The 26203-nt window shown below is 38.7% G+C and overlaps 2 protein-coding genes across 3 annotated transcripts in view; one reads left to right on the top strand and one right to left on the bottom strand.

The window, feature by feature from the left end:
* LOC139474823 (uncharacterized) overlaps nt 1-25926 on the bottom strand; it is a 43592-nt gene extending 17666 nt beyond the window's left edge. The window contains exons 1-2 of one of the 2 annotated variants that reach the window (XM_071257954.1): nt 25765-25926; nt 3771-3995 (exon numbers count right to left, since the gene is read on the bottom strand). In XM_071257954.1, coding sequence (XP_071114055.1) covers nt 3771-3919 — 149 coding nt within the window. In that variant the 5' untranslated portion in view covers nt 3920-3995; nt 25765-25926. Of the gene's footprint in view, nt 1-3770; nt 3996-5653; nt 5693-25764 lie in introns of those variants that run through there. The other variant, XM_071257955.1, reaches the window with a different exon arrangement.
* Nucleotides 5896-21401, top strand: LOC139473900 (PEST proteolytic signal-containing nuclear protein-like). The gene is made up of 5 exons (XM_071256698.1): nt 5896-5924; nt 8661-8860; nt 9850-9927; nt 10369-10424; nt 12183-21401. Exons 1-5 carry the CDS (start codon nt 5903-5905, stop codon nt 12304-12306), a joined length of 480 nt encoding a protein of 159 aa, XP_071112799.1. The 5' UTR covers nt 5896-5902; the 3' UTR covers nt 12307-21401.
* Nucleotides 25927-26203: the final 277 nt, after the last annotated feature.

Below are 26203 nucleotides of genomic sequence, written 5' to 3'. Positions count from 1 at the left end.
GAAAAGGGATCTGCAATCCTTCTATCGATACACCAGCGCGCATAGCAGGCCGATCTATCCTCTTACTGAACGTTTGTCGAATCATTCCGCGAAGCCAGTATTGTGTCTGCAACTCGTGCAGGAATACCGCTCTTCTGGAGGCGATTCCTGACAGTGGCCTAGCCACCCATTGAATCCTGGGATTTGGGTGGAGGGCCCCTTTCTGGGATAGGAGGTCTGGTCATAAAGGTAAATAGAACAGGAGGCTGAGCCAAAAATCTGGGAGCACAAGCAGTAGCGCAGGCTGAGTGGCTAGCTGAGATAGGACCTTGGAAATCAGAGGGACTGGCGGGAATGCTCACAGAAAGGCCGTCCAATCTATCTGGAAGGCGTCTGGTGCCACTGACCCCGGGTTTGATCTCCTGCTGGGACCATAGTCCAGAGGCAGTGTGATTGTTCAGAATGCCTCCTCAGCCGAAGAGTGACGCGTCTGTTTGAACTGTGAGAGAGACGGAATGGGAGTATCGAGGTGAGCCCCGGGGACAGATTCCCGACCTCGGTCCACCACTGAAGGTGTGTAATGAGCCACTGCGGTGTCTCAAGAACAGTCTCGAGATCTTCCGAGTTCACCCAAAGTCGATGGAGCGCTTGTTGAATGGGTCTCATTCTCAAGCGCGCCCGCCAAACCACATACACTGTCGCCGCCATGTTGCCCAGTAACTGGAGCCATGTACGAGCAGTGTGTCTTGTGGACAGAAGGAACTGGGAAGTAACACTTCTGACCTTGACTATGCGATCTTGTCATAGAGATACAAGTCCGCTCACTGTGTTCGCCCCTAGGAAGACAAGATTCTGAGTAGGGCTCAGATCTGACTACTTGAGATTGACTATCCACCCTAGAGTGATCAGAATGTCTATCACTTCTTGTGTAGCTATCTGACTCAGGGATTGCGATAGAGCTCTTAGTAACCAGTCGTCGAGGTACCGATGGCAGACCCGACCTTTCGACCTGGCCACTTGGGCAGGAATCATCAGCTTGGTGAACACCCTCGGGGCCGTGGAGATCCCGAATGGTACAACCCTGAATTGATAACACCTCCCGTCGAAAGAAAACCTCAGGTATTTCTTGAACTCGGGGTGTATGGGTACGTGGAGATAGGCGTCTTTTAGGTCTACTGACGTTAGCCATTCTCTTGTCTTGACAGCTGATATCTCTGAGCGCAGTGTCTCCATCCTGAAGGACTGCACCTCTATAAGTTTGTTCAGCCTTCTCAGATTGAGAATAGGTCTGAACCCTCCGTCTTGTTTGGTGACTAGGAAATACATCGGGTAGAAGCCCTCGTTTTCCTGTCCCTTGGGAACCTTTTCGATCGCAGCTTTCATAAGAAGTGCGTCGACCTTGGTACGGAGGAACTCTGCCTTCTCTCGGGTAGCAGGCACCGGAGTGTGGTTTATTCCGGAGAAGGGGGGCGGATGGTGTTTCCACCGAGGCAAATGGCCATCCCTGATAGTGGACAGGGTCCAGTGATTGGATGTTACTGTCTCTCATTCCTTGAGGAATAGAGCCAGTCTGCCGCCAATGGGGACATCCGGCTTGAGGCAGTGGATCCCGGCTGTCTGCAGTTCGAGAACTGGTGACTGTGCGTCCCTCCAGGGCTCTTCGGGTGCTAATGGGAACCCGAGGTGTTCCCGGCCCCGCGAAAAGGCTGCTGGCCTCGACCAGCCGCCTTGCCCCGGCCATTGTTTCTCTTGCCTCTCCCTGCGCCTTTACCTGAAGGAAGTGGCTGCTTCCAAGCAGGTGCAGACTTCTGACCAGGCGTGTCAGCGTGGGAAGAGTCAAGGGGAGAGGTCCGCTTACGCGGCTTGGTGCTAGGTACCTCCAACAAGGCCTTAGAGTCCTTGATCGAAGCGTACAATTGAGCGGCCTCTCGGACCACCTGCTGAGCCCCAGGGAAGAGGGTAGCACCCATCTTATATGGCAAATCTAGGAGGTCCAGGCGTGTGGATGCCGAGTACTTAGACACCGACATCCACAGCCTGCGCATGCCCATGACAGCCCACATCATCTGCGAAGACCAGCTACGAATAGCGTCCCGCGCGAGATGACTATGAACTTCTGTCAGTTGCGCATCAAACTCTGGGGAGTCAGCCAGCCTCGAACCTCGAAATAACCGTCCTCTGCTAACAGGTACCGCTTAATAAGTTCGGGCAGGATCGATGACCTCGTGCGCCAAGGAGGACAAATTGGGAGCCGCACCTGGGGCGCCTTGCTTGGAGCAAAGGCGTCCCCCGGAAGGCGGAACTCAGTCGGATCCTACGCGGGCATGGGCGCAGCCACCTGAGGCAGTACTTGGACAATCTTGTCCCGTACGTGCCTCAACGAGGATACAAAGGAGAATGTCCCCAAAGCCTCCGAGTCATCCCCTCCCTCTCCATCCACTCCTCCTCTCTCAAATCCGAGCCGACCATAATCGACTCATCCTCGAGAGAGGTAGCAGACGAGATAGGAAGAGGACGCCTGAAGGCCTGCCGGGCTGCCCCCGGCCCTAAGCCGAGTCCCGGTCCCGAGGTGCCTGGGGTTCAAGGGAACCCACCTGGCTCTGGGCCACAGATCCAATAGTGGAGGCCTCGGCCTCGGAGAAGGCATCTGGCTCCGCTAGGGAAAAAGGTGCGGAAGAAGTAAACGGGCCAGCGCCCGCCACCCCTCCGGGCATTCCACAGGGCCTCGAGGCCACGTCCGGCGCCGACAACGGGGAAGGCCCAGCCCGCAGCTCCTCTCGGAGTTAGGACTTAACCTCCTCCATCATCGACGCCATCTGCGACTTTAGTAAAGCAGAAATGTCTGCCAAAAACGGTGCAGGAGTGGGTGCAGGTGTAGGAACCTCGGGGACCCTAGAGCCCTCTCCCCAGTCCCTCGTAAATTCTGAGTTGGGCAGGGGGCGGGAAAATAGTGTATCAGTGCGATATAAAGATCGGAAAGATACATGCAAAATTGTGAAAACAGAAGCAAAGGCATAATGTAGAATGCGATTTGTAACGCGATACTAATGGCCAATGTCTGTAGTATAATTATAACACGTAAAACGCGTGAAAAAGGTAAGTGTAGTTATAATCTAGTACACCACCTTGGGTTTTGTAAAGGAAAACCTGTAGTTCAATTCTGTATGATATAACAAAAAACCAAGCCGTTTTGATGGCCTTGATGTTACATGTGTCAGACAGTGGAATTACACAATTGACGCCATTGCGGCCATTTGAATTCAAATGTACCGTGCACGTGGCGTTTCTTCTATTAGAATTACAACACTATAACTTTACAATGCGAGGTATTACGCCTTTGCAAGGAAAGAAATGTACCATACATGCAGTTTGGTCAGTCATGGTCTCTCAGTGAACAATTAGGTTCCTCTTAGAACACTTTCTTGAGAAAATCAAACGTCTTGTCAGTCGGACGACATAAAGGAAAGTGATTTGGGTAAGAGTTACTCCCCCTGGCGCTGGGCGCCGTGGAGGGTGAGGCACTGTAAAGGTGGTCGTATATCATACAAAAACGAAATTTTTTGTGTGGTAACATTTTTTATTAAGGAAAAATGGTTACAACTATGTCATGTAGATTTTCTTGAGCAAGGAAAATGTAATAAGTGACCCAAGGAGGATATAATCTGAAAGAGAATGAGGATTCTAATTCCATCCTTATGAAGAATCCTTCAGTCATATCAAGATATGCAGAAAAAGATAAGATAGATAAATTTCACTTTGTACTGGAGATTCAAATTAAGTAGATCATTTACCTGACTTTATAAGCAGTCTCATACACGTGTAGTCCAGTATTGAGGAGTGTTGCACCAGTAATTTGAAGCTCTGGATAGTCTAGGGGACGGACTGAGTATCTCTTATGACTAGGGTAGTGGCCACGGAGGTGGTAGTGGTGGCGGTCCATTGTTGACCACTGTCCTTCTACATCTCTTATCTACGTCATCATGTGACACAGCAGGGAAGAGTGGGAATCCATATACCTAAAAATAATGTTGAGAAACATAAACATCATGTCCTATATATAAAAGATGTTTAGCCATTATGTGTTACCAGAGACCATAAAATAAAGGGACAGCCCTCTAGTCTAAACCATCAGTGCTACGGCTTTCACTGTGCAGCCTATCCAGAAACTAGCAGAAATGCTTTCACTGCAGTCATCATGGGTCGCCTTATTTCCATGCAAAGAATATATTTCACAATATATATTTATGCTCATGCATTTCTTAACATTGTCAACATTACAACTGAGATTTGGTGGTGTGCTAAAGCATATCGTTGCGATTGTATTCGATGAATGTGGTCACGCTTTGTCTTTGTCTGAGTGAGCAAAACGGCGCACATAAAAAAAAATCGGCAAAAGAGCAGATTGTAATGTTCAATGACAGCTTCTAATTCACAATGGAAGTCCTTGGTTATCAATGTGTAAATAAGGGGATTAATTAATTTACTGCCATTAACAAATCCGGGGCAGTTGCGCCATTTTTTATTTTGACTCCTGAAATGTGACTCAATCTGAATTTTCATAAAAATAATTACGCACCTATTAATTTTCACATGCTTTAAGCAGAATATTTTCCTATTATCATTCCGGAAATAAATATTTGTAAATTTATCACAATTTCCCCTTTTGCTTGGTTCCAAAATTATTTAGGTACAATCGATTGTTATTTTTTAATGATTTTTGGCATACACCCATAGATACATCACATATAATATAGTGAAGCATTTATACCAGCCAGAGGCCATGCATGTCTGCAAGTAAATAAATCCTGGATTTATTATATGACATGAAGAAAATCTGGAGATTTAGTTTATGAACATTTGGAATATGGTGAACTGTTACAACTGTCTTGCTTGCATCTGGATGAGTTTTATTTATACTTCCAGAGTTCCACTGCAATTTATCAGATTGTATTTTTCTGTGGTATTCATAGTGGATATTATGTAATATTGTATCTGCATCTGCAGCAGTACCATGAGGTTAAGAGCAGGGTGTCAGGGCGTATCAGTTACATGCCAGACCATAGCGCCGGTGGTTTATGATAAACTGTTGGGGAGGGCCATACCTTTATGTTATGGTCTCTAGTTCAGAAAAACCCAAACATTCAAGTTTGCTGTATTCTCATAGATATCTGATATCAACAGTATCATGCACAAGCAAATGTAATAATTCTATATAAGTGGATATCATAGCATATATGAAATCCACAACAACGTCACATCATTGACTTCAAATGTCACCACATATACCTGTAGCTACAATGGTGTCCCCAAATGTTATTAAATATTGTAAATATTATAGCTTCTTGAAATTTAAAAGAAAATTTTTCATCATGGGTGATATATTTCATTGAAAGATAAAAGTACAATCACGTATCTAGCGACCTTCGCATTCATGTTAAGCAACATGTGTTATATTCTTGAAATGTTAACTACTGAATGAAGCGCACATATAAGGCTCCCTAAGTGAGATAAAAGTAATAAAACTCGCAGTGTATTTCCACCCAAAAAGTAATGATATTTCAGTACAGAAATACTGTAATATTGTACAACAATAAAATGGACTACAGACATTCAATAACTAGCACGATTCATCTCCTAACAGCGGCGTTGTTAATATAAACAAACAGGCACGTACCCAGTCAATGCCGAGAGGTCCGCCATGATGAATATCATCAGGAGGGAGAAATTATTTACACATCACAAAGAAAACTTCCAAATATATTCATACGCACGGCGACACTATTTAGCATCATATATCATCATATTAGTATTTAAAACACCAAACACAATGTGTTGTATATTTTTTAAACATTTGTGCTGAAATATATAACCACAAATTTGGCGACTGACTGTCAAATTACCGAATACTCCCTTTTCTACCAACATGGCAGACAAGTTACCCTCAGGTATAATATGCATTTGTGTTTAGCTCAATATTTATATCCCTCTTTGACATGCCATATCAAAATGTAGTTTATTTCATGACAGAGGGTTTTATTCAGCTTGTGTCATACTTCACATTGTTCTTTGTAATTCATTGTCATCATTTTTTCGCGTAACAACATCACCAGTTTGCCAGACAGCAACGCAGTTGCGGAGAGTGTTGACGTTGACCTGCGGTTGTTGTGTAGATACGCATTGTGCTAACTATATTTTATTTCTCTTCTATTTTCAAGTAATATTTCGATGTTGATGTGCACTTTTCAATGATATTCAGTTTTGATGTTTAATCATATAGCCTAGATTTCTAAATGCAAACTGAGTCATTTTTTCTGCTATTTTATTTTGAAAATGGCTGGTATTCTGTAGATGCACCAATCAGTCATAGCAGACTAAGCTGACAAATTGTTCCCAGCCTAGTCTCACTTTAAATTTTAAGTATTTATGCTCATAATAATTATGTATTGGATACTGCATGGCCAGCGACAAGTTATTGCCGAGGACCAATTATCAGCAACTCCCCATTATACATGTTATAGCATGTACATGATCGCATCTCGTTTTACGTTTGCTCATTTTCATTAGAAGAGAGAAAAATTTAGCCAATATTGATGGACAAAACTGACTTTGTTGCTCAAATACAATTTTAGAAAAGACACACAGTCAGTGTCACGTGACTAATTCATGCGTAAATGAAAATACAGTACGATGATGCACATTCAGTTCTGTCATAGTTTACTATCTGTCTGTCATTTCTTCCCCAAAATACTGTTCTAAATCCTATGTGAGCTATTTTTCCAAAAATGCATAACCCTGTGTATATTGCAAAAATCCATAGTACAAACCGTACATCGCCGTCTATAATGCGACCCCACGTATAAGGCGACCCCCCTGTATAAGGCGACCCCCCTGTACAAGCCTTCAAAATCGATGCTAATTTATATACCCCATCTATAAAGCAAATCAGAATGAAGCACGTCACCACAGCATACACAATCCCTACATTTGCAATAAAAACGTGTTTGTATTCCTCAGAAAAAAATTACATTGTAGATCTACATCTATCCCTTCAGTGAATTCAGGGAAATGTTAGTAGTTTTGAGGATAAGCACGTGTAAATTGAATATGGGGAATATTGGTTTACGTCAGTCTGCAGACAACAAATTAAAAGCATTTCTTATTAATTGTAATGAATATAAAAATTGAGTGCATTACCAAAGAAAATAGAAAATGTAATTATGTTTTGACGATGTCCCTTGACCCAACTTAGGTGGTATGCACACTGAGTATGTATAGTTCTTAACAGGAAGTGATGTTACCCACAAATTCCACATCTGTCACACCAGAAAATAGTGATGCAGCAATAACATAGAGTTGCTCACCCTTGAATCGCTAATAACAGGTAATTTAACTACCGCAATGGTACAGAGTACCATGCTATCAATGCTACTACACAGTACAGTTCATATTGTATTTTGCTCCTCCTTCCTGAGACCGCCTCTGTGGTCTAGTGGTAGAGCGGAAGGGGCGGTCAAGTCATGCCAAAAGAAGTTAAAAGATGGTACTTGTTGTTAAATTGCCTGGCGCTCGGCATTAAGGTCAGCTCAGAGTCAAAACAACTGCTAATCCTTCTGATTAAATACATGTGACACTCTAATCATCTATTGACCTGACTGTTCATTTTGACTGACAAGCATTAGCGCTACTTGTTTCAGTCAGTTTTAGCCATCTTCCCAATGCAAGAGAGTTAACTGACTTTAAAAGTCCAGTTCCCACCCTTGCTGAACTAGGCTGAAATTACTGGGCTCGATCTTAGCGCCACCAGTGGCTATTACCAGTTATGTCCCTTCTAAGCCTCTCCCATGGACCAATCAGATTCCACCTCTCGCATCACTTGCGTTTGCTTCACACAAAATGGTGGCGCCGAGTCAGGACGATCCTGATCGATAATCAAGATCTATATTGTGATAAAACGGGTCTTACATCGAGAAGTGCATCAAATCACGTGAGCACCTTGATTAAAAACATGAAAATATTTGGAAAATATCTGCTGACAGCGAGTTGGAGGTGCACATGCTTTGCAAATCCTGCAATCAACCGAAATCTGCACAACATTTTACGAATCAGAGTTCTATTTCGGTGCGCGATTTATAATTGGACTATGCATAGACTCGTTAGTCCAGTCAACATGTAACTCCATAATAGCAGCCTAGTTTGGGAAGAGTGGAAACTGGACTTTTATAGTCAGTTAACTCCCTTGCCTCGGGAAGATAGTTTTAGCATTATTAGTGGTACACAATCTGGTTACTTTTTCTAAAAGCTTTGTGAAGCCATTTCTAAATGAACTTCTTTAAAATTTATGAAAAGGCTGGATGATGAAAAATGTGTTGTGCCAAGAAAGGTGTTGAGATTATCATGATTGTTTGTTTTACTGTACTGGAGTGTTTGTGTGAAAAAGAGATATATTGCAAACCAAGCATGTTTTTCAGGCTTCATAATAATCATGATTCAGTCAACATTTCTTTTCATACCTAAACGATCACAAAGAGACACCAAGATGAAACAGTTTTCAACATTTGTAGGATATTCTTCTAATTTAGTGTTTTGTTTCATTCTTTACATTTCACAGTGACGGTTGGGTCAAATCCATGTGTGGATTGTGACAAAGTGTTTCAAATTTGCCAGTATTTCAAATTACCCAGGGGTCAACACAGAGCGGGGAGAAGGAGAAAGCCCAGAGAAGCGGAAACTGGCTGATGATGACAGTGAGACAGCGCCACCTGTGAAGAAAAAGTTCTCCATGGGTTTCAGTTCGAAACTCGCTGATTCCAAGAAGAGTCCAGTTATCCAGATTTCTCCAAAACCAGCACCTGCACCTATCAAGATGTCCCTCTCAACACAGGTAAATCATGGGTTAAAATGAACCGCAACTCCCTGGTACACAAATATGAGTCGGAAGTGGAGCATGGATTTGAGGCCCTCACAGAAAATCAATTTTCCACCAAAAATAGAGTTTTTGACATGAATATGGGACCTACTTGAAAGTAGAAGCTAATGTCAACCTTTATGAAACTGATGAATAATCATAATCATTGATGTTATTTGCAATGTCCTGATGATGTTGTGCTTGATGTTTTGAATATGAAGAACAGTGTGTATGTTTCCGTTTACTATCTCAGCTCTTAAATGTACACAACACACATATACTGGTTTTAGCAGTATATAGGACACCAAGAATGTGCTGCACACACACTCCTAATGAAGGGAGGGAATCTGATTTGGGTCATTCATATGATTAGTGAATGCTATCACCATTAAGCAACACCACAGCCTCTTGAAAACGTCGTCTGAGGAGCCACATTTTGCTTTGTTAACCTGCATCAGGCATTCCAAAATCAAGCTGATACACTGTGATATACTAAATACTGTTCAAAGTTCTCTTAATCCAGCTGTTGTTGAAGAAACAGCCTCATTGTTGCTGTCAAACTGTCACCCGTTTTGAGTGTATATGTACATGGGTAGATATAGTTACTGATTTTAGGATAAGAGGTTTAGCAACTTATAAGTCCTGTCAGTGTTTATTTATGATTTATGATACGTTCACCGACACATTAAAATAAGTTGGAGTAAATCAAAGATGTGAAATGTCAGTTGAAAGAACTTTGAATAAGTCATCCAAATCCAGGGGCGGTCGGGTGGCCTAGTGGACACAGTGTTCGCTAGTCACGCCAAAGACCCGGGTTCAATTCCCAACATGGCTACATTGTGTGAAGCACATTTCTGGCATTCCTGCCATGATATTGCTTGAATACTACTAAAAGCGGTGTAAAACCATACCCACTGACTCATCCAAACCCAATCATATCATCTAATGCAATGTGAACCTTTCAGAAACCCAAAGACTGCCCAGCTACAAGTGTACTGCAGAAGAATGCTAAAGTAGCTGCTATATTTAATCCAGATGATGAGGTATGTGAACGTTAATGTCAGTGTGCATTGATATCACATCAGACATGTTATATGGGGTAATGATAACTTTGAATGAAAACGTCAGTGTGCTATGAATATGCTTGTAGGGCCTAACCAAAAAATAATCACATTGTTTGAAGTTATCACAAAAACACAGGGTCATTAGTTGAAACAATAATATAACATGTCTTTTCAGGAGATCTCATAAATAAGTTGTTGTAAGGGTCAAACCAAAAAAAGAAAAAAACCAAAACACTTGTTTAAAAGGTCATTTCCTGTCATATTTTGACAAACTTTGGGGTTTTAAAAATACTGAAATATTTTGAGAAACTAGACTGGATAAGAAACTTGTGAAGTTTTGTGTTGAGGGCTGAACACAGTGAACGTGACCTCAGCAGAATGCAATGATTATATTTGATAAATATCATGTTCTTTTGACAGAGTGATGAAGAAGAAATGCCACCCGAGGCTAAGATGAGGATGAGAAACATAGGAAGGTGAAGACAATTAGCAATGGAAAAGTGTTGGTTCCCTAGCATCACTTGCAACAGTATGATAGCACCAAATGAAAACAGTTTATTTCTTTTCGCTTCTGAGACAGATATGAAGATTCTGACATTTTGGTAGCAGATCTTTTACACACTTAAAAGAGACTGCTTGCCAGCAAACTGTTCTCATCACATATGATATTACAAGACCTAAATTATCATAAATCTACAGGAGGATATCTGGTCTTGGATGGCCATGGTTTGTTAAACATTTTGTTTTGACAAATATAAGTCATGCAAATATATTCTTTTACCACTGAGCACCAAAAGTAAAGATTCAACATGTGGCTGGGAAACCAATAAAATTAACATAATAAGGTCCCGTGTCATCTTGGCTCATGTATTAATTGTCTTTCTTGATTATTTCCAGTGGAAATTTGGTGTAGTGGAGAAGGATAAAATCTGCAAAATATCTGAGCAAACATATTAACTTGTCTATCTGAAATGTATACTAATTCTTGAAAAAAACGCTGGTTTCTCAAAATTTATGAATAAATGAATCATCATTGAATCCAGTATTTCCAAATGTACGGTATGGGGGCAGAATATTTATTGTGTCCCGAGGGATGCACAATAATATTCATTGAATCAAATTCTTGACAACAATTACATAGATCCTGTAATTATCCTATCTTACAGTACATTACTTTACAGGGCCCTCTTATTTCCTGTAAGGACCCTCGAAATGAATTATTGGGGGTCTCCTGGACCCCTAGTTGCGTAGGTCATGTGCCTGATGTCATATGCTCCATCAAGTTGTTCACGGTAATCTTTGTTTAGGCCTGCATTTTTGTCACTATGACTACACATTATTGCTTTTGTAACACAGTGAAAATCCTGGAGAAAATATGTTAGGTAAAATGTAGACAAGCAGAGGGCTGCTTTTTGATACAATAATGCCAATAAAAAATTCTATTCGGACAATAAGGTTAAAAGTCTTAAGAAAGTTTTGAGTGTAAGGATTTCTAGTAAATGAGGTTTCCTTGTATATCTATATAAATATATTGCAAGCACTTCCACTGCATTGATTCGCTAACCAAGCAATATTTGTGGCGTTGATGTTTCCATAAAACGAAAACAATTAGGTCATGCCCACTCAGAAACTACTGCGTCCTGATTGGCTGATAATAGAATGGGCGGGGCTTGCTGAATGATGTCACTGATTTCATTCTGTTGTCAACAGTTTTGTGTGTGTGTATCATTAAATAAGCAGTCTGTGAAGTAATTACTGTTGACTATTTATTTGTAAGAATTATTAAGAGTTCAGGTATGTTGAGGATCATATTAATTATTTAAGAATTGACTTAAATTCCTTTTGCGTTTACCAGTTTGTATACTGGTTTTTATATTAATACCTCCATAAACACAGAAAATATTGAAATCAATTCTTTAATAATTAATACGATCCTCAACGTACATGAACTCCTTACAGATGTGGGAACACTGGTTTAAGTCTTGTTAGTTAGCTTTGTAGATATGCATCCCATAGGAATGACAGAAACCTATGAACATTAGTTCGAATGCCAGGTTTGCCTCTAGGGTTATCTGCACCATACAGAGTTCTCCAAAGTGGTAAACATCTAAGACCTGTATCATGTTGAGCATTTTCTCACACATCAAGCTGACATGCCATGATATAAGTATCAACTGAAACACTGTTCAGAGCGCCATTAACCAAACTCATTCTTTTCTGCATATGTGTTCCAGAGACACACCAACTGCTGCAGGTCCTAACTCATTTGGTAAAAACCGACTCGGATTTTGTGATCGTCAGAAAATCATGGAACGAGAATTAAAGGCAAAGATGGATAACCTGGGAGAGAAAAAGTGAACTCTATGAGATACAATTGTGATAAAACTGCCATGGAAAGTGGTAGCTTCCACAGACCGGAATGCCATTTTCTTTCCAACATGAATAGGCTGAAGGTGATTGCATCCAGCTGCTGGCTACATGCTCTTTGTGTTATGTTTATCAATGTACAGCTTTAGTGGCATTGCCGAGAGCATAGAGACTTGGCATATGTGAGCATGGTACGAATTGAACAGGACACGGAGGAGCTGTTGGATTCAGTCTGAGACTTCAGTCAGCTGCCAACCACAGAATCAGTCAGGCTTTCAAATGAAACTGATGGTGGTTGTAATGTGATGTGATGATGATGCAAAAGCATCTTGCCTGGGGACAGATAACTTATTACGCACATTCATTGTACTTCAGAGTTTCAAACATTTTTCATGTTATATTCATACTGTTCTGGGCCCTGTTCCACAAAGCGATCTTAGCGCTAAGATGATCGTAACTCCCATACTTTAACACAGGCCTACGGTAGTCGTAGGCCTAAGATCGCTTTGTGGCACGGCCCCTGGTGTATAAAGATGCAGTTCACAGAGAATGCATCACATGTTTCAAAATCTCAGACTGATGGAGTGGTGGTATTTTGTTATTTCTCAAACAATTGTAGGTGGAAGTATTTTTGTGAAAAAATATGTTGGCCCATCTTGAGGTTTTACAGAATTTAGGCTAAGTATACTACTCCACTTTTGATAGGGATATTTATTTATCTTTCCACGATACACAAAACTGATTCTCATTGTATGTCAAGTGTATATTTAAATAGAGTGATGTATCTGATTTTCCCTATCAAACGTTGAGTAGGATGAAATAAAGTGGTATAGCATGTCACTTCAGCTGTAGTATCAGGAGCTCCTGTAGTAGTTGGAAACTTCTTATAGTTGCTAACAATATCAGTTTTTCAATAAACATAATAAAGGTGAACTTATCAAGTACAGACAAGACTGATAGTTTTGTTTATGACATGACTTATAGTCTACTCGCCTGAGACAAGTTGTTTTCATCTTGATCTACTGGTAGTTCTGTTTTATGAATTAGTCTGAATGAATTGTGTCTAGTTTGATATGACATAAAGTGTCTCCACCTGTTTGATACTTAATAATAGTTGGGTAATAACTGATAAATTTATTTTAAAAATCATGAATTCTCATGATTCATATAATTTTAATGTGGATTATAAAAAACATGTTTTACATTAAAGGATCATTTGCAGTGTTCAAAATGTAAGGATGAAAATCAATGGGCCCTTGCAATAAAGGTCAAAAGTTATATCTTTAACCTGTTTAGGGGTCCCTAGATTCAAATAGTAATTTAGTATATCCGCAAGTCTCAAGGGACCCAAGATCGCCTTTAATTTTGAACACCGATTGAGATATTTTGGGGGTTACCATGGCTTATCATATGGTTTTATGGACTTAGAAGACATATGTTTTTGGAATCACATGTGTTATTGAGTATTTGATGCCCGGAAACTTCATTTGGAACCGACACCGTTGTTTATCGACCTTGTAACATACAAAAGCTCTCAGAAATTTTCCGAAGCAATCTCATTCTACATGAATTCTTGCAGTTGTGAAACAGACGTGACGTCACTCTGGAATACTTTGCTGTTACCCTGGAATGTAATGATGTCATGATACAATAGATTACGTCACAATCATGTTTCCGTAGTGACAAACTTGCCTGGTTAGCAGACTTTGGAAAGGAACAACTAAATTAAAGTTAATTAGATAGATATTGATCAAACATAATATTTAATTAACATGGTGTCCATTTTGCGAAGACGAATGGCACATTTTTCAAATTTGGGGTTGAGGAGAAAAAAGATACTTGTCATGAAAAATATTCTTATACAGTCAAAAATCCAAAAGATTTCCGGGATCAACAATGTTTTTCAACCAATCAGATTGCACCACACACAAATGTTTCATGCAGCTTTGTCATAATTTATTAGGTTCAGGTGTTTTAGTTCCTGCTTGTCCTACAGTTAAGTATTCATTATTTGTCGTCAATATTATGTGAAATCACAGAATGGTTTTCAAAGTAAGATTGGTTCTAAAAATATATATAGACACAAAATGACAGTCATGACATTTGATATGGATATCAATTGCACTTGCGAAGTATTGCATTAGTTTTGTAACGTATCAGCAGTTGTGCTTTGTAATTAAATACTTAAATAAACAGGCTATTTGATACACCATGTTGTCAGTGATTATGTAAGCAGTTGACACTCTCAAATGGCTTCAACCACATTGACTTATGTGCAAATAGTGCTTCAGGACTCTTGTCTACAGTTTTATGAAATAATCACGAGTGATGCCAATCATCAGTCAAGCTCAACGCCATATGTCATGTACTGTAGATGGTATGTTGCAACAGAAGCTATGTAAGTTAAGAAAGACTGCAAGCATGAATATGCTGCTCGTTATGTTATGGACAAAACCAATGTCATTGTGTTCTGCATCTTACTAGCTCCGTATTTGGCCACATAAATATATTTCCTATTTCTCATAAAGTAATCATATATTATAACAAAATGGGCAGGTAGGTCAAGTTTTAATTTCGATTTTGACTGTAGCTCCCAACCACACCAAACTAATTCACAAATGCATGGGGTTAAAATATTCATAGAAGTAGAGAGTATGTTTATGTGGTTTTCATGGATTTAAGTGTTGGTACCAAAATACCCCTCCAAGGCTTTACAAGCTTGCAGACATCCCTGATGTAACAACATACATGTACAACAACAGTGTTGGTAGTCAGGGTAGGTCACAACAGCAGTGCAGAATAAAAATATAATACAAAAAACTGCTACCAATATATCATGCACAAAATATTTTATAAAAATGTCAATTTATATAATTGTTTGGGTAGGTTAGTAATGAAGAACAAACGTATTTGTCTTCTCAAAGTCACTCACATACAAAATTGGTAAATTCAGATGTACTATTATGCCACATACGATACTGAAGATCTGACTAACCGTCCAGGTTAACTTTAATCAGTCGGCATTGATCTTTGTAAATTAACCATATGAACGAATGACCAAGGTAATCAGAGCAGCATGGTTGATTTCTGTTTTGTGAAAACAAACATAAATGGGCAGTTACGAATACTACTGGCTGTGCTGTTATATTGTTGTTGATATATGGACACCATGTGGCTTCTGAGCACCATGCCATCTGCACACTAAAGGCAGTAATATTGAAAGAATAATTAGGTTCTGTGCTGGTTTTCTTTGGATAAGGTTTATATTTCCAAATCGAGGTATCATATTGGAGTGAAAGATCTGACTTTAATTAGATTTACTCACATGCAAACTGTGTGCATAGTTTATGCAGTCCATTTATAATGAAGTATGGGCTGTGATGGAAGCTTCAGTTTCCTCCCTTCCAGCACTGCTTGTCATAACATGTAGCTAGGCAGCGCTGTATGGACCATGTTATACTTGAAGCTGTGAGTTATCATCTGTCCTACTATGTAATAATGGTAATAATAATACCGTATTTGACGTAATAAGCGCCCCAGGCGATATTTGCTAATATATTGGCTAGTGAACAATCCCAATTAGCACCCTTCCAACTGATCAATGTACACAAGACTTATTTATTCGTGTATAATACACACTCATGTGGTATATGCAGCCTAAAATAAATTCTGGAAAAATGTATCTGTTGTGTATAATACACACAGACTTTTCTTTTGTATCATTTCAGGCTGTAAGCATAAACCATGAAATTTACGATCTTTCAACTCTTTCAACAAAATTATATTCTAATAAGAGCACCCTATTTCTAATTTTGAGAGTGCCCTGGGTGCTTATTACGTCGAATGCGTTAAGGCCATTTATAACGCACCAGATTCCATTCACCAAGTTAATGCTCATGGTGCTACCTAATTATTGCCCTGGTCTTTGGATCGGTGTGCGCAAGAATTTCATTGTCATCTCTCTGAGGAGTATACACTGTGAATGTCACACATTGCGTTGTCTCCCAGTAACCTTAACACAGAAGTATGGTCTTGTACACCTAATAAACTTACACACACTGATAGCAGTGAAGGTGGATGTCGACATGAGAAAGGCATCCTTTCTCAAATGATGAAAACAATAACGTACACTTTGATATGTCATAGGAATCTGATAAGGGATACAGTTATCTTGGTATGAAAAAAGCTTCTCTTGAAATACAATACAAAAAAACTGCTTGTGTGCAAGCAAGTGATCTAGGGGGTTCATAATAATTCTGTGTTTGTTGATACAAATTTGTGTCACCTTGTGTCATTGTTTCATTAAAAATACACGATCTGTGTTGAATATATTTTTTTATCTGAGTTTTAGATATGACTGTTTCTACCCTGCACTGTTGAAAGATATCCCGAAAAAATATACGAAAGGTCGTTCCTAATACTGGTATTGGCTCATTCAGAGAATCCATGTGTACACATGCTGTGTGTACTGAAGTGCACAATGCCTGGAACAAGACTATATCTATACATTATAAGAATATCTGTACTGCAGCCTGTGATATGGCTTAGCTCTCAGTAGGGAACGCTCATCACTTGGGGAAATCAGTGTGCACACAAGTAGGTGACAGCAAGCTAATGCCATGGTGTCTGGCATTACGTTGTTGCAGAGCACATGTCGACTGAACTATTTCTTTATCAGGATATGTAAATAACATGGACCATAGGCATTGTTAGTGGGCAGATATCAATCCCAGTGCAAATGTAGTACCCACTTGTCCCTCATGCGTTTGAATACATTCATGAAGCGTTTGTTATAACTGGAACATGGATACATTTGGTTTCAAATATTCCCCCCAAAATGGAAGGAAAATGATAACATAGTAATGGAAACTAATGTAAATTGTTATTTCTAACTGGTACATGGTCATACTATGTCGATACATTGAACATGATCATTTAAATATTAAATTTGAGTACAAACAAAGCAAGTAATTTTTTACGAATACATTGTCATTCTGATTTGTGATTTGCTGTCGTCACTGAGAGCAATGTTAGTCCAGATGGTAAGCAATTCTCTTTCATTTTCAATATACATGTTTCAATATAACAGGAAGCAGTGGAAAACAAACCTGTATTAAACAATGTTGAAGTTATTACAACATTATGGAACTTGGACACCCTTCATTAGTTACAAACCACAAGATGATATAATTGACTCTTAAACCTGATCATCAGGAAGTGTTTCTGCCCCCAGTTCACACAGGGTTCTAACGGTTCCTTACACTTTTATGTTGCTTCTACAATCTCCAGAGTTTCGTTTTCTCAAAGTGTATCCTATGCCACAGATATGCTTCCGTGGACTTTAAATACATCTTAATTTGTAGATTCTGTAATGTTAATTTAGAAGATAGTATGATCAGTAACGAGGCTGCCAACCCCTTTTAGAACACCGGATTCAGGGGTCTATTTAGAGGGTATCAAAGACTAAACAGTGTGGTACACAGGATTCAAATACAATCATATTAGTATGCAGATTCAACATTTAAAAAAACGGTGTATATAAATATTTACTTTTATTTCTTCATTAATTTCAAAGTAATTTAACTTCAAATCGCACCCATTTCTCAATGCCTTTTGGGTTTGTTTGAAATAGTATTCAAGATTCAGGTATGGGAGTGCAAAATGAGAAAATAAGATAATATTCTGGATTCCGGAATGGGGGTTGGGCATCCTCAGTAACCACCATTGAAACAAATGGTTTTAATTCTGCCACTTTATTTTAATTCATTGCATCATTGCTGCATTAAACCTGATCCAAGAACCAAGTAATTAATTTTAAGTCATTAACTCTCTAAACAAAACCCCATAGAGGTCCTCCATCTTTTGTGTAATGTATTCTGACACTCCCAGCAACATAGAGGTTAGTGTTAGTCACTAGGACTCTGGCCCTGTTCCACAGAGTGAGTTTAGTGCTATGATTATGTTAAAGTATGTGATTTACAATCGTCTTAGCGCCAAGATTGCTAGGTGGAACAACGCCCAGATTTGTGTCTGTACCAGGTGGACGAGCCCCTATGTTTCACACATGGGAGTGGAATTGCTCCAACCATTTGAATGCTTTGCACAAACATGCCTTATACCTGTCATGCAGCAGGTAGTACTTTGTCAGTGTCTGCTGTGGAAAGGCAGTGTAACCCACTTTATTAACAATGCATATGTTGGTGGGTGTGATTGAGTTGAGCAGTGGCTGTTTTGTGTATATTTGTATGGGTCACTTCATGGAGTGCTGTAGATATCAATGCGGAGAATATGGATATGGATAGTAGCCCGATAGACTGCCAATGTAGAACTGTAGTTACCCTAGGATCATGGTATCCTCATGGTCCAGTTTTCACTGAAGGCCAGACCAGTTGGATTACTTGTTTCACAGACTTTCATGCCATAAATACACAAAGGAAAGGGGGGGAAAAAATGATCCATTGCTATATTAAAAAAAAAACCCACTAAATTTATGACTAAATTGTGCCTATGACAGTGCCGCAGCCAGTCGGGGGGGGGGGGGGGGGATTTGAATCAAGTTGGGGACAAGTGATACTTGTACAAATATTTGCCCCCCTTGTAAAAAAGAGTTAACTACGGCCTTGTATGTATGACCATAGTAATACTACTTAAAAGAAGTTGAGGACCACCCAGTACTTTCATCTTGCTATAGTTAATATATCATGCATCACAGAAAGGACCACCCAATTCTTTCATATCAATACAATTAATCTGTCATGACATGATAGGTTAACTTTAGTAATATGAAAGAATCGGTTTGTCCTTAACTTTTATTGAGTAGTATATACATATTATACACGCTCACCTTTTGAGGGTTATGGGGAAAATATTCTATTTAGCTTCAGGTGAAATGGAGCCATCAGAAATGAACATTCCCAGTGAAATGTCAAATGTATATTATCAGATAAATGGTTGCTGGACTAGTATTTCCCTTTACAGATTTATGTTTTGAATGTGTGTGCTTGGTGTGTTGAAGGACATGAAAGGCAAAAGGCTGATCCGTGGTACAAGTAATTGTACTGGTCTGACCTTACTGGAACGTCCGTGCTTCAAACCAGGCCATATGTGTCAGTGTGTCACCAGAATGTTATTATTTAATATATATTGTTGGCATAATTCTTACTCAATATTTTAAGTTGTTTATTATCCTTGCCAAATGAATTCCATGTGATTGTTCTTGATAAGCTTTCGTTCACCTGCCCATTATGTTTATGTTTAGCCAAATGAGCTCTGAGCATCTGCATGGTTTCATTATCTGTATATTCTTCATGAATTAATTTATACAGAGAGTGGGGAAATAACTGAATTCATGAATACATTATGCCTACATTATGCCTATAGACAAGAACTATTGATTCTAACACATAACAGCATTTCTTCACTTTAACATTGTTTAAAGTTCCTATAAAGTGGACTTTGGTTAGCATACATTGAGTTAATATTTCACCCAACCTTTTCATCTTAATTTATGCCAAGCAGCAAATTTTCTGCATTATAAATGCACACATTATTATTATTATACCATGTAATGTGTTCTTGATTATGATATTCATATGAGGGATGTAACAGTTCACTGTTTGTCAATGTACCATGTTGTTTATATTATCATGCCTCATTATACAACATTATTCAAGTCAGGTCGAAAAAATACAATGGCACAAAATACAATTTCAAATACACATTTTTTTATTCCCTCTCATGATTTGTCAGATTTTTGTTGTGGTTTGTTTATGTCTTTGAGATAAATGTTCAACAGGTGTTATTTTTAGTATTTTAAATAATTTATTCATATTGATAATGACAGCAAATGAGTTTCTTTTATCCTTTTACTTATATATTTCATGTCAATGGAATTCACAAAGACCATTTGTTTTCATAGCTTAACTATTTTTCAACGCGTCAATTTTCGTGAATTTGTTGACCAAATTGAAAAACAAGCCTGGCCCCAGGAAGATGTGTACTGTTACATCTCAAATACTCCATTTACTTACAGCAGTTACAGGCATTGGTTCTTGAATGTCTTGCATTTTCCCATTTTGTTTTGTGTTACTTGCATATCCCTCATTGTTTGTGTTATGTATTGCTGCATGTTGCGTATTGCATAATATTAAAAAAAATCAGAATGACAAGGTGTTTTTTTTATACATCAGTAAAGAATGCTTTGTCAAAACAAAATGCTATGAAATGCCGCTGTCAGATTTTAGATTTATAATATTTGTAAGGAACCAAACCAGACCAAAATTATATAATTATTTGATCCTCTCCTGGTCCAAATCAAACTATAATATAATTTCAAAAATCCTGTTAAGTTAGAATTATATTTTTGGCGTACCGACCAACTTTATCACTATCAAAATTAGTAAGGCCCCCCAAAAAGTCTGGCATATGCTGAATGATCACGTACTGCAACATGCTGTACATGCAGTATATAACTGGATTATTGTGAAGCTTTCTGGCATACAGGTATGTCACTACCTGTTATTAATATGAGACTGATGTTTTATAATTGTTTGTATGACTGAATAATATTTAAATCGTACACTTCATATACTGTTGTATGTTCCAAAACATTTGAATTTGTCCACTGGTGGATACAGATCACCAGCTACTGAATGTAGACTGAACACTTTGTACCAACAAAGTTCACTTGCTTCAAGAAAAAGAAGTAATATTCACTACTTCAATAGGAAATTATGCACTATCACTGAAAGAGACCTTAAGAATTGTTATTTTATTATGTCAAAGGTGGACCATTTTAGAGCCTTGTATTACAGTTTGTTTAAACAAATTGTTGAAGGCAGGAGGTCCGGGGAAAAGCATTATGATTAACTTTTAAGAAATAATGTTAGTGACTAAATTATCACTATATTGTGCTTTAACATGATTTCCATTTTGGAAATATTATAATTTGTGTGTAATATCAACCCACTTTTTATAGGGGTGGGGACAAATATATCATCCTTTTGTTTCGGGTGAAGCCTTTTGATTGGGTAAACAGGAGAGATCAAACATAGTCAAACTGTCATAATAACTGTAGATTTTGAGGTTACGAGACACCTTTTTTTTGGGGGGGGGAGCTGGGGGAATGGATAAAAAGTGACATGCAAATCTGTGAAACAAGACATTAAATTGGTCTGTCATAATTTAGTTCGATTAAGAATGTTAATATCTGTTTTAGTGGATGTATCCATGAAAAGTCATGTCTGTTTCATCCTTCTTTCTACTGTGATTGTCATGTGTTTACAACATGATTTTCAACATGTACAAGAGACTAAAATAGCATTCCCTTTTCTGCTAGTTGTGTGTATTATGAATAAAACTGTACTTATTCCATCTATATACAAGCATATTCATTTGTGAAAGACTTCTTCCTGTGAATCTTAGTTTTGTTAAAGAATTCCAAGCTGTTTCAGTTATATTGGTGGTTTCCTGGTTTTAACCTATTGTCACTAGGGCTGGCTATCGATACTGATCACAGAGATCGGTAATCGTTCGCTAAATATTGATCAATTATCGATGAATATCGGAGAAGTAACTTTGAGCAATATGCAAAAATGTCTGAAAGAAATCAGGACACTTATGACACATTTATGCATGGATTACTCTGTTGACATTTATGTTGTAACAAAAACTGTTGCTTTCCCTCTTTGGCAATTCACATGATTGATAATAACAAGTCTGTTTCAGGAAATTTAGACTTTATTTCATCAAAATTATTTATGCAAGATATCATCGATGACATAATTTTCATATTGATAATCGTCAATATTTCTTCCCATCGACGATAATTCTGGTTATTGATCAAAATATTAGCCAGTCCTAATTGTTACTGCATTTGTGTCTGGAACGAGAAATCATGACAACATGAAACGTATATAAATTGACAGAGGGTCAAGAAGTTTGACTGAAATTGTGTTACAAACTAGAAAGTTATTATCCATAAACGTTTCATGTCTTCATGTTTTGAAATGACTATCAAACACTTGAGAATCAGATATTGCTGACTTGTTCAAATGCCCAAAGTCTTCTGTTCTTATTCATTGCTCTCAAAGGTGCTTTTTATTTAGCAATGGTTGTGTAACATAGACATAATGTGTTCATTTAACATTTCAATGTTTTCATTTGCATTCTTTTAAATGCTTGAAAATCAAATCACGTACCAACACATATGATATCTGGATTAAAACAGTGGAAAGATAATTTCCTTGGCAAATTTGAGAAACAAAAATAAACAATATGAAATGTTTGGGGCTTTCTACATAACAGTTTAAATATTTCCACTCATTTATGTGTATATGGTTTGTCTGTATTGTAGCTTGGAGTTGGTGTGTCATGTCATGTCAGTTCATGTTAACATGTTAAAGAAAATGGTTCTGAATAATATGTAATGCCTGACATTTATTCGTTTATGTTGAATTGACAGTATTGGCCATTATCAGCATTATCAGGGTATATACTCAAGATCTGGATATCATGGTTAATCAATGGTCTCTGGACTGACATGTAGCACTTGGTGTAAGTGATTGTTATGACAATCGAAGGAATATTCACTTGCTGTGTACACATGTATTCTTGTGTAGTACAGAATCTTATTGCACCATTGTATTGTCCTGTTGAAGTTAATCAAGAGATTTCACAACAGTAACAGTATAATAAGATATTCAGCAAGTCTGAATAATCTTTAAGACTTATGCTCAGGCACACAAGAATTATGCCTGACGTCAAGAAAATTCTTTCCATTTTTAGTAAAACACAAGAATGCTGGGTTAGTCTTGCTGTCCAAGTTAACAAGGCATTTGTTCCTCATGTAGCAAATGCTTTCAGAGGTGGATCCAGGGTTTTGAAAAAAGGGGGATTTGGTCGCTGCCTAAGTGAACAAAACCACAACATATGTAGTCAGAAGTAAGTGCAAGTTGTCTGATGAAAGTGGGGTTGAGCACCCCCTGCACCTATACTGCCCCCATCGACCTATCCTGAATCCACCATTGCTTAGTTTTGTTCCCATCACGTACCCTGCTCCAGCTGACCCCTGCTGCTGTGTATGACCTTATGCATTCATTTCTTGAGATAATACTTACCTTGGAGGAAATTGTTTCAATGAGACCAAAAACAAATGGAAACTTTTTTGAAATGAGTATGTTGACATATAAATATGTTGCTGAGGTCAAAGATGACGAAAACTATTATTCATTGACAGTTGGCCATGTCTCTTGTAGCAAGAATCCAGGTTTAATCACACAAAAAGATATTTTTTCTGAAAGTACTTACAGCATGATATTTGTTTACTTGATTATAAAAATAATATGTAGCTTATATATGGTTTAAGTAAGACATCAGTGTTTTATTGCTTGTAATTATGGGAATTTCTTCATGTTGACAATGAAGCTGTTATGTTCAACAATTTGTACAGTGGCATTTTCAATTTTACTTATATCATCTTTAACACTTTTATGAGGTAATATGTTTGAATATTACCAATAAAATGTTTCATCAAATTTTGTTATTTCATCATTCTGATAGCTATGAAATTTGCGTTTGTAAAACCCACATTTATGAATTTCTGTATTTGACCTGCCTGTTTCTATAAATTGTGGCCTTGGTATCCAGTCTGGGTTGAGATGGTGCGTGAAAATCTGTCTGTGGCTAATCTTGGTCTACACTGTCATTGGGGCTGGTCTCTGTGACCTGTGTCTTGGATGTGACCATGGCATTGTGTCTTGTCCTGGGTCTAGACTTTGTATAATGCCTAGTGTGTCTCTAATATGTGAACTATCTCCTTTGACCAAGACATTTTGTATGGGTCTGATCTGTGTCCTGACTGTCCCTATGGCCTAGACAATTATCTAGATCTGATCTGTGTCAAGATTGTCTCAATGGCCATGACTGGTATCTGTGTCTGTGTGTTGACTGTCTCTATGGCCTCGACTGTAATCTGGATTTGATCTGTGTCTAGACTGTCTCTAAAGCCTAGACTGGTATCTGTGTTTGTGTCTAGACTGTCTCTGTGGCCTAGACTTTTATCTGTGTCTGATCTGTGTTTAGACCATCTCTATGGCCAAGACTGGTATCTGTGTCTGTGTCTAGACTATCTCTATGGCCTAGACTATTATCTGTGTCTAGACTATCTCTATGGCCTAGACTATTATCTGTGTCTAGACCATCTCTATGGCCTAGACTATTATCTATGTCTGATCTGTGTCTAGACTATCTCTATGGCCTACACTGGTATCTATGTCTGATCTGTGTCTAGACCATCTCTATGGCCTAGACTGGTATCTGTGTCTGATCTGTGTCTGATCTGTGTCTGATCTGTGTCTAGGTTTACTCCATGACCAAGACTGTTATCAAGTATTTTTCAAGATACATAAACATTCAACTAGCTATAGAGTAGTTTTCACCTCCTCTGGTTTGCAGGAACACATGTGGTCACATGTACTCCAAAGTACTCTGAAGGGTATTACGATACAGCACAATAAATCCTGTGTAGCCATAATTATAACCAGAAAAGAATATATTACTTGGGTGTACCAAAATTAGCACCCCACCCTGCCCCCCCACCCCCAAAGGTAATTCACTTTTTCATAAACTATCCATAACACCAAGTTGGTTGTTAGTTTAATGGAAAACACTTACATCTATATTGACAGTAAAATGTCCATCTGTACCTTTACACAGAAATACTAGTATGATAATTCATCTTTACCCTTTTTTTGACAATGATATAAATGTGGAAACAAATTGAAAGTGGTTTGTGCTGGGATTGCTTTCTGTCTGCAGAGGGGGTGGTCACTCATTACAGCGAAGACCCGGATTGCATTCCCAACATGGGTACAATGTGTGAAGCCCATTTCTTGTGTCCCTGCCGTGATATTGCTTGAATATTGCTAAAAACGGCATAAAACCATACTCACTTACTCACTCTTTCAGCAGAGACCCCTGTGGGAATACTGGGACAGAAGGGTCCCCAGTATACCATACTTGTCATACTCATGTGCATCTCCTCATTTTCCTGTAAATATATTTATTCATCTATACCCAATGTTACTGTGTGATACTAAGGCACAACCCCCTCCACTAGTGACTCACAGGGGGACCATGCTTCCTGAACTGTCTCCATTGCCAGTCCCCAGGTGTAATTATTACTATGTGATAAACTAAGATAATCTGTAATACTGTAACTGCTAGATAAATATACATCATAAAAGATTTGCAGACAAATGGGTTGATTTTCATCAGTCTTGCAGGAACTGCAAATCTGCCTCAGGCCTGAACCATGGGTGTATAACATGAATTGATATATTCCCAGTTTATCACCACAGTTTAGTAGGAACTTGGAAGACATCACAGACGTTCATGATCTCACAACTGATTACATCAGTATGCTCGAAATAAAAAATAAGCAGTACTTACTCTCCCCGTAGACTATATCTTTCAGAAGTGGTATACCGTTAGTTTCTTTTCTCCAACATAAACGTATGCGTGAGTGATAGTGTGGGTTAATATTCACATGAACACATTTGCGCTGCCATAACATGCGTCAATTTGTGTCCAACAGCCGACACTATTGTTACTAATGACTTTTGTTGGCTGTATTAACTGTGGCTATGAAAGCTTAGGGCACCGCCTGGGTCCTCGTTTGTGGGTCGCTGAATGACTTCTGTCAGTCGGCTTGAGGGGCGTTTGTTGGGTAGTTGATCCGTGACAGGTATCGGTAGAAATGTTGTCAAGGGAAAATCACAACAATACAAAATATTCCGCGTTTGATATAAATACGACAGGGCTAAGAAGATCACCCCAGCTGTTGCGAAGGGAGGAGATAGTCGGGTCATCACCAACACAAGAGTTGAAG

The sequence above is a fragment of the Haliotis cracherodii genome, unplaced genomic scaffold (assembly GCF_022045235.1).
Source record: "Haliotis cracherodii isolate W230 unplaced genomic scaffold, xgHalCrac1.p SCAF_3, whole genome shotgun sequence".
Lineage (NCBI taxonomy): Eukaryota > Metazoa > Mollusca > Gastropoda > Lepetellida > Haliotidae > Haliotis > Haliotis cracherodii.
The sequence above is the reverse complement of the archived record's forward strand: the minus strand, read 5'-3'. Positions and strand labels throughout refer to the sequence as shown.